This window comes from Ovis aries, chromosome 2, assembly GCF_016772045.2.
Source record: "Ovis aries strain OAR_USU_Benz2616 breed Rambouillet chromosome 2, ARS-UI_Ramb_v3.0, whole genome shotgun sequence".
Lineage (NCBI taxonomy): Eukaryota > Metazoa > Chordata > Mammalia > Artiodactyla > Bovidae > Ovis > Ovis aries.
Window position 1 is genome coordinate 247469775 of NC_056055.1, and position 9713 is coordinate 247479487.

The 9713-nt window shown below is 60.3% G+C and overlaps 1 protein-coding gene across 1 annotated transcript in view; it reads left to right on the forward strand.

Annotated features, from left to right (window-relative positions):
- ALDH4A1 (aldehyde dehydrogenase 4 family member A1) overlaps window positions 1-2051 on the forward strand; it is a 33170-nt gene extending 31119 nt beyond the window's left edge. Inside the window, exon 15 of the mRNA XM_027965642.3 lies at window positions 602-2051. Coding sequence (XP_027821443.1) covers window positions 602-714 — 113 coding nt within the window. The 3' untranslated portion in view covers window positions 715-2051. The remainder of the gene's footprint in view (window positions 1-601) is intronic.
- Window positions 2052-9713: the final 7662 nt, after the last annotated feature.

Sequence of the window (9713 nt, forward strand, 5' to 3'; positions counted from 1 at the left end):
CCACCTGCCAGTGCAGGAGACGCGGGTTTGATCCCTGGGCCAGAAGATCCCCTGGAGGAGGAAGCGGCAGCTCGCTCCAGTATTCTTGCCTGGGAAACCCCATGGACAGAGGAGCCTGGCTCCTAGTCCATGGGGTCAGAAAGAGTCGGACACGACTCAGCAACTAAACACGACTTACCGTATTCCAGGCCGTTGCAGTCCAACCCCCTCCTGTCTGCAAATGGGGAAACTGAGGCTTGGCGAGGAGCAGGGACTTGCCAGAGGTCCTGGTGCCTGGTGGCAGAGCCGGGGCCAGAACCTGGGCCTCCCTGCTCCCTGTCCAGTGCCCTCCACTGTGCTTTCCCGCCTCTCGGACACGCCTTGCAGGTGGGGCGCAGGGACCCGGGGAGCCTGGGTGTCCTGTCCGCTCACCAGCGCCTGCCCCCCGACCGCTGGCTGAGTGCCCTCTGCCCGGAGGCACTCGGGGAGCCCCGGCCGCCGTGTCAGGGTTGGCTTAGCTGTCTGCTGCCCCGTTCTTTCCATCTGCTCCTCCCCGCCCCTTCTCCCTCCTCCCCAGAGCTGCTGTACCTTTTGGGGGACAAACAGAGCTGTCTTTCCACAGGGACCAACGACAAGCCAGGCGGCCCCCACTATGTCCTGCGGTGGACGTCGCCCCAGGTCATCAAGGAGACGCACGGGCCTCTGGGGGACTGGCGCTACCCATACATGCAGTGAGCCCTGCTCGGCGCCTCCGCCGCCCGCCCGCCCGTCCAGACGACTGGCCTCGGTGCGCTGACTGCACCCCATGCTTCCGCCCCGCCCCCCACGGGGCGGCCTCTTTCTGTCGAGTCCTGCGCCCTGCCCCGCATCGGCCTGCGTGCTGGCCTGTCCCACCCCCTAGAGTCAGGTGTGCGCTCTGGGTTGAGATCACGCTGTGGGGAGGCCTAGGGCTGCCAGCCCTGCCCCCAAAGAGTGTCCTAGACATTCCGCCTGGTGGGTGTGACCTTGGCACCTGACTGGTCCTCCGTCGGCCCCTTCTTGCCGCCCTCCGCTGTGCCCAGGGCCTCAGGGGCCTGGGGCGTGGCGGTGGAGGAACTCGCGGATCTGCAGGAGGAGGCGGCAGCTCTGGCACCCTGGCACGCTGCACCCACCGAGGCCCTCAGGGTTAGGGGTGACCAGGGTGGCCTGCAGGCTGCCACGTTGTCACAGGTCGTGGGGGCACCAGCTGGCCTTGGCCTGCTTGGTTCGTGCTGCTCTCTAGCTCTTTGCCCAGATGCCCCTGTGCCAGCAGGTACCCACCTGTGCCACCTGGTACCCACCTGTGCCAGCAGGTACTTGCGCCCAACCCAATGCCTTAGACCCATGTGCCTTGCTCCCGAGTGCCTGAGCTCCCCGGAGGCCCTCAGATTCCTGGCAGTCTCCAGGCGGTGGGGCTGGGGGCTTCTGCCATCCACCTGCCAAGGTGCCGGTCCTTCCTGTCGGGCCTGTGAGGTTGGCAGACCTTGGGGGCCCTTCCTGCCGCTTCCTTAGCTCTTGGGTCCTGCCTCGAGAGCCTCCGTTGGCCTGGGGCTTCCTGCAGGAGCTCAGTGCCCACTGGCCCAGGTAGATGGTGCCCCTACCTTCCCCAGCGCCCCGAGACTTCACCTCGGGTCCCCATCCGGCCTGGCTGAGGCTCACGTGTAGAATTGTTCCTCCCTGGCATGTCCGTGGCTCTGTGTGTGGACTGGCCCCTTGGAGGCCTGTTCCTCGGTGCAGCTGATCGGGGGACACTCAGACGCATCCTGGGTGGGTTCTGGGCGGTCAGGTAAGAGGCCACTCTGGGGACAGTTTTTAGGGGGCCCTCCTCAGGCACAGCTGGCGTGGGGCCCCCGTGGGGCTGGGGTGGCCATTCCCCCAGTGCGTGGTCACATGCCGTGGCCCGCGGTCAGGGCTGGGCCTGATGCCAACAGGGTTTCTCACGGGGGCCAGGACGGGCGGCGGGCAGGCCGGAGGCGATCCTGGTTCTCATTCTGCACTGTGAGGTGGCCGTGGGATGTGCCCTGACGCCACCTAATAAAATATCTCTCCCTTAACCGAACTGGTGGTCTTTCTGGTGGGAGCGGTGGGGGCTGGTCACCTTCTAAGTCCGGTGAGATTGCCAACGTGTCACTGGGTGTCAGGGGCACAGTGCCTGTGATGTGATAGAAAGAAGGGTGAGTCCTGATGGCAGGAAGTCCTATGTGAGTGGCGGGAGCTCTGGAGCCCGAGGGCCTGGGTACACACACACACAGAGTCTTGAGAATTCAATGAGTTAATTCACATAAGTGCTCAGAGCAATGCCAGATATGGAATTAATGATTCAACAGTGTTAACCTGTTTACCCATTGTTGTAACAACCACCATTATTTGCTGTGATAGTTTTAAGTTCATGGGTCAGCTTGGCTGGGTTATGATGCCCAGGTGTCTACTTAAGCATTATTCTGGATGTTTCCATGGAGGTGTTTTTTGGATGAGATTAGCAGGAGACATCGGAGAAGGTGATGGCACCCCACTCCAGTCCTCTTGCCTGGAAAATCCCAGGGACGGAGGAGCCTGGTGGGCTGCAGTCCATGGGGTCGTGAAGAGTTGGACACAACTGAAGCGACTTAGCAGCAGCAGCAGGAGACCTAGAGCATGGGTTTGATCCCTGGGCTGGGAAGATCCCCTGGAGGAGGGCATGGTAACCCACTCCAGTATTCTTGCCTGGAGAATCCCGTGGACAGAAGAGCCTGGCAGGCTATAGTCCATGGGGTCACACAGTCAAACACGACTGAAGCGACTTAGCACACACGTACATTTAAATCTGCAGACTTTGAGGAAAGCAGATTACCGTCCGTAACGTGAGTGGGCCGTATCCAATTAGTTGAAGGCCTGAGCAGAACAAAGACTGACCTCCCCCCCACACACGTTCCCCTGAGCGGGAAGGAGCTTTGCTGGTGGCTGCTTCAGACTCAGCTGCTGCCCCTGCATTTCTGGCTCCCGCCAGCGCTCTACACTTCGGACTTTCCAGCCTCCATGGTTGTGTGGGCTCGTTCCTTACGATGAAGCTTTCTCCGCGTCTGTCCCTAGCGCCTTCCTAGAGGTTCTGCTTTTCTTCAGAACCCTGACTCTTAGACGTGCCGAAGCCTTTGCACCTGCTTTCTTTCGCGCACGGCCGTCTTATGGAGGCGTGTTGCCTTGCCCCCATTTTGCAGATGAGGACACAGGTGCAGAAAGTGAAGGGACTTGCCAAGCTGTGGCATCGCCAGGCTGGAGACCCAGCTCTGTCTGGCTCCAAAACCCACCCTCTCTCCTCCACCCAGGTGTCCACACAAGGCTGCAGACGTCCTGAGCACAGCGCGAATGCCCGCCTCAGCCCCCCATCTGTGCTGTGGCCTCTCCAACCTCAGATCTGACGCGTCTGCAGGAGCTGAGGATCAAATGATGGGTTTTAGAACCAAGTGCCAGGTCCCGTGGGCTTACCGGATGGCTCAGCATGTAGAGAAAGAACCCGCCTGCTGGCCGGGTGACGTGACGGGGCGCAACCATGATCAGTTAGCCTGAGCCCAGAGTCCACGGGGCCAAACTACCTGAGCTGGCTGACTTGTAGGGGAGGACACGTGCATCGTGTGTGCCGGCCTGTCTTCACTCTTAGATAATGTAAAAGGAGGTGTTCCTGAACCTCATAGACGTCTCCCACCCAGTCCGAGGTGCTTGCTGTTGGTAGTGCTTGGTCCGAGGATCTTAGACCTGGAAGGAGGGGAAGGGACTGGACCCTGGGTAAAGCCTCCACCCTGGCTCACTCAGATCAGAGAGAGAGGTGGTGGGGGAGTGGCGTCAGGAGAGAGTGGGGGATGGAGTCAGGAGAGACTAGGGGGATGGGGTCAGGGAGAGAGTGGGGGGATGGGGTCAGGGAAAGTGGGGGGATGGGGTCAGGAGAGGGTGGGGGGATGGAGTCAGGAGAGAGTGGGGATGGAGTCAGGAGAGACTGGGGGGATGGAGTCAGGAGAAAGTTGGGGGATGGAGTCAGGAGGAAGTGGGGGGATGGAGTCAGGAGAGAGCGGGGACACTGCAGTGAGGGGCATAGTGGGAGCGCGGGGAAAGGAGGCAACTGTATTTTGTAGAAAGGGATACTGAGGCCCTGTTGCCGTTTCTGAGCGAATGGAGTGACTATTCACGGGTGCACTGGACAGCTGGCAGATCACCGGCCACGTGCCTCCCCTCTCTAGCCGCAGTACAGCCTTGACGCGCACGTTGACCTTACCAGGGAACTGTTAACGACAGGCTGTGGAAGGCCCATGGCACTCGCGTAGAATGAGGTCACAGGGCTGGTTGGTCAAGGGCTGAGTTTCCACACCCATCCCCCTGTCACCCTCCCTGCCTCCCAGCTGTGCCTCTGGGATGTTTTGTCCTGTCTCTTCCCAGCCTAGTGCCTCTGATTCCACCAGATGAGGGCAGGGGGTAGCTCGCTGCTCACTCCTTTTTCTCTGCCCTCCTTGTCTCTCAGGCTTGGGGCTGGTGGCTCCCAAGGGCCCAGTGCCCACCCACGTGCCCGAGGCCTCTTTGCATGCTCACCACAGTTAAGTCCCCGTGTCCACGGTGGCCCAAGGAGCCTCTTCATTTTCCTGCTGCGGCTGCAGGTCTGGGCTGGAGCGTGAACCATTTGACTGAGGCCGGATGTCCCCAACACCGCTGCCCATGGGCTGCCAGTGGGGCGTGCACGCTAAGGAAATTAGGGGCCACCTGTGCCCCGGTCGCCGGGCAGACCTGAAGCTCCTGCGGGGAGGGGGACTCTGGGGAGAAGTGGCAGGCTCAGACCCACCCTCTCAACACAGCCACATCTTCACGTTTATCAGTTCACCCGCCCTCGCACCCATCATCACGGTTCCTGTATGTTCTCTAGAGGCAGCACAGGAAATGGTGAGAGCCGCCATCACTGAACGTGGGCGTTGTGCTCAGCGCTCGGTAGACGTCAGACCCTCAGATCCTCACTGGGACCCCTGAAGGGGTGTTCCGTTGGCCCTGTTGTGCAGATGGGGGGACTGAGGAACAGATGCGTGAGGTAATTAACACCCGGAGGAGGCGGCCGTCCGTTTCTGTTCCCGACCTCTGCCTGCCTGGCCCCCGAGCACAGCGCGATCGCCCGCCTCAGCCCCCCTACCTGTGCCGTGGCCCCTCCAACCTCAGATCTGACGCTTCTCCAGGAGCTGAGGATCAAATGACAAGTTTTAGAACCAAGTGCCAGGTCCCATGGCCTTCCCCGATGGCTCAGCAGATAGAGTCTGCCTGCAATGCAGAAAATGCAGATGAGGGTTCAACCCCTGGGTCGGGAAGATCCCCTGGAGGTGGGCATGGCAACCCGCTCCAGCAGTTGTGCCTGGAGAAGTCCATGGACGGAGGAGCCTGGGGGGCTACAGTCCATGGGGTTGCAGGGTCAGACAAGCCTGAAGCGACAGAGTGTGCACACACACCAGGCCCCATGACCTGCCCAGGGTGAGATGCTCAGTGAAGAACGCGCCCTCACCCACCCTCTCAACACCATCGGCCTGGGTGCCTGCGGTCAGAAAGAAGTTGAAGCTGGGCTTCCTTATCCCAAGGGGCAGTGCTCCTGCTAATTATCTGGGACCCACCAGCCTGGGAGGGAGATGGTGTTATTTTGGCCCCATTTCACAGATGAGGAAACTGAGGCTCAGGGAGATCTGCTCGATAAGGGGCAGGGGTAGAGGCTAGAGCAGAACTTGTTCCCACTGGCTATACCAGCACCGGCTTGTCGTGGCCCCTCACAGCAATCCAGTGACTTCTGGGCGGGAGCCATCCAGCCAGGGGGTGGGAGGAGGCATGGCAGACAGGGGCTCCAGAGACAGGCAGCCAGCCTTGTGCCCCTTCCCCGGGGTTGATGATGGCCGCCCTGGGTGGTGGAGCAGGTGCCACACTACCCTCAGGTGCCCAGGCACCTCAGCATTCTCTCCCGGAGCTCTGCCGTGCCCTCTCTCCAGGCCCCAGGTGGCCGGCAGGCACCCCTCAGCCTCGCAAGCACTGGGGCACGGAGGCTGGGGTGAAGCGAGGGAGCTGATGTTCTGCTGGGCTTTGCGTGCACCTGGGCAGAAGAAGAGTCGTGGGGAGAGAAATGCCCGGAAGAGGTTACACTGCAGAGCCAGGACCGGAACCCGGGTCGGTCAGATCTGAGTCCCAGGAAGGAGAGTCCTACAGAGTCACAGACCCCAGGCCTTCATCGGGACTAGAATCAAGAATGCCTAGAATGCCAGTTCCACGCTAGGACCAAAGCCATCGACCCTGCAACGTAATATTCACTACCATTTATCAAGCGGGCACTTCACTTCATCTCATTTAATCACCCTCCGTGGAGGGTCACCCCCCGTGGAGGGCGGCCGTGCCCATTTCACAGGTGAGGAAGCTGAGTGGAGTCAGAGCCTGTTGGGTGGTCTCTGTCTGTTGCCGCAGGCTGGGCACTCCGGAGCCCCACAGAGCAAGACCAGCCCTCTTCCCCACCCCAGCCCTTCACATTCCCTTTAGTGAAGATCACCTTTCTGGCCCTCATTTGGCTTGTGGTCATTTGGGATCTTCAGATAGTTTTTTGGATGAGACCGAGCCTGCTTGAGGTCACCCAACAAAGTTCAGAAAGGGGGCTTGAGTGGATCTCCGTCCTCAAGAAGGTGTCCCCCCCACAGCAGAGTCCCTCCTTCAGGCCTCCGCTGACTCCTTGCTGCCCAGCTTCTAGGGATCATCCTGCCCACTCCTCTTTCAACATCTGAACTCGGAGGCGTGACTGGTGAGGCTGGCTGCTTTGAGAACCAGCTCTGAGGCCCCCCTGTGCCCTGTTCCAAGGTGTCTCTGAACCAAGCAGACGCTCAGGGGCTCCTTGGGGAGTCCCCGCCTGCCAAGCCCTGCCTGGGCGGCTGAACTGGAGCCAGGCTTCCAGCTGCCCCACTGGGTCCTGGAGGAGGTAGAAGTGATAGGAGAGAGACGGAGGGAAAAGGAAGGGAGGTGGGCAGGGAAGCAGGCGGAGGGTATGCAAGGGTGGGGTCGGGGAGAGCAGCCAGTGCGGCCCCCCAGCCCCCGGGGTCCGGCCCCTCGTGGGCCCCCCTGCTCCAGCCCCTCTCCAACCCCCATGATGGGGGAGGAGGGAGGTTCAGGGCAGCCCCCTCCAGCCCGGAGCGAACACAGCCCGTTCCTTTCCACAAGCACCCTGGGAAGCAGATGCAAGGCAAATGGGCATCCTCTCTGGGCCCCCATTTCCACGGCCAGCCCCTGCCCCGTGGACTTTGCATAAGTCTGCCACGGTTCTCCATCGCTTTGGCAACCAGTGCCCACACAGGTGTGAGCATGGGGAACTCAGGCCCCGCACTGGCCCATGAGAGTCGCCTGGGCCACCGTGCGGCGAGCATGGGTGGTGTGTGCAGCCCTGAAGGAGAGCCGCAGCCTTGGGGATCCCGTGGCATTTGTCCTTGGGACAGCCAGTGCCCAAACCTCACCCGCTTGCCCCTCTCAGGTGACGTCAAGGTCAGAGGGGGCCTTGGAGATCATCTAGCCGGGGGCATCTCATGAATCACGGCTGAGCCACACGACATTCTGGAGCTGGGTGCACGGCTGCATTTGTGGATATATGCATTAGTGTCCAGGACTCTGTCAGAATCTCAAAAGGATCCTTGCCTCTGAAATTGTAAGATGCACTGAGTCCATTTTACAGATGGGGAGGCTGAGGCCCAGAGAATGGAAGCCACTGGTCCAAGGGTAGCCTTCTGATGGGGGCAGAGCTAACCCGGAAGCCAGGTTTCGCTCTTCAGAGAGGATCGTCCGTGCAGACTGAGAGCCCACACTAAGCAAGGGGACCCCATTGTTCCTTCCTCCCGGGAGCCCCTGTCAGCGTCCTGGATTCCTCCAATCCGCATGGATGCCATTGGCTTTGAATCAGTCACTGTCCCTCTCTGAACCTCAGACTGCTCCTCTGAAAATTGGAGAGCTCAGAGCAGCACCTCGAACGGTGGTGAGAATAAAACAGAACGGCAGCGTGGTGGGTGCCCGCACTGTCCCTGGTATGGGGCGAGCCCTCCAAACCTGTTCACCACAGAAGAAACCTGGGTTCATTTTCGCCATCCTCCTCCCAGGCTCCCTGGCTGCTGCCCCCACGGAGCGCTTGGCCGTCCACACCCCCCCTTCTCCTTATGCCATCTTGGCGGCCAGCACTGTGTAGGGCATTGCAGAGCTGTCCTGACATGCTTTTGACTTGCTTGGGGTCCAGGGGAAATCAACTTGCTTTTCTGGCCCAGGCCTCAGTTTCCGCATCTGTATAATGGGTAGGTTTTGGAGCTCTGCAGGCCCTCGGCTCTGACACCATACGCCATGCGATGGGTGGACCTGGTGCCCCTGGCACCTTCCAGTGTGTGCTGCCCTCACAAGGGGCCTGATTTCTGTCTGCAGACCATGAGTCATGTCCTCTGTGCGTCCCAGGTATGGCGCTTGTACCCTGCCCAGCCCTGCCACGTAGTGGGCGCAGCTAGTGACCTCTGGATGAGCAGCTTTCCCAGCCACTCTTGTCCGCCACGACCCCACATCTGGAGGGCTCCGGTTAACGTTGATACTCTCTTACTCTACCATCCCCTTACCCCCAAGCTTTGCTAAATAACCTGACTTGGCTGGGAGACTCCAGAACATTCCAGGGCCACCCAGCAGCCAGCATGTTTACTTCCCCCCTTCAAACTGATGCACACACTCGATGCGCCTGGAAGTGGTCCTTCCCCACACCTTGGCCTTGAGGTGGGACCTGCACTGGGGGAGGTTGGCACCAGCTCCCCCCAGCCTCATGGTGGGCATGGCAGTGACAGCTCCTGCGGGCAGAGCACACAAAAGCCAGGTAGCAAGAGAGCTGGAGGCTTGGCAGCCTGGGACCGATTTCTAGTGCTCGGTGGTTAGGACTCTGCGCTTTCACTGCTGTGGATCTGGCTTCAGTCCCTGGTCGGGGAAAGAAGATCCCACGAGTTGCGCAGCACAGCAAATAAATTCTAGCGTCACCACTTATTAGATGTGTGATTTTTGGCAAGTTGCTTAACTGTTCAGCCTTAGTTTCCTCATTTAAAAAAAGGGAGTAAAAATGACTGCTTGGCGGGGTAGTTGCACCAACTAAATGATCCCGTACAAATAAAGTGCTTGACACCATGCCTGGCATATACACCCCAGGAAGGATGCTATTTAGTTATAATCCTCCTGATTTCCCAAGAGTCTGGCAGGGCAAGGGGCTGTGGTCTCAGCGGCTCCTAGAAGGCCACCACGGACCCTATTCCAAGGAGGCCAGTGTGGTTTGAGGTACGTGGAACAGAGGCGAGCAGAGGGAAGAGCAGCTGAGCTGGGGCCAGGCTGGGGAGGCCTTGAACGCCAAGGCCAGGGGCTCAGCCGTGGTCCTGCAGCAGTACGGAGTCCCGGGGGCGCTGGGGCCGAGGAAGGAGAGCCTCGGAGCTGTCCTGCAGGGGCTGAAACTGTCAGGGTGAGGCAGACGGAGAGGTCCGGACAGGAGGTGGTGAGGGTGTGAGTTTGGGATGAGGCAAAAGGGGAGGGGCCTGGAGAGAGCCAGCAGGACACAGATGCGTGAGTGCTGGGGCTTTGACTGCTGACACGCAGGGTGGATGTGGGCTCTCCAAAGAGGGCCTCTCCATTGTACAGACGAGGACACTGAGGCCAGAAGGAGGGCAGAGCCAGGCCCAGAGCCCCCCGCCTCCAGGCTC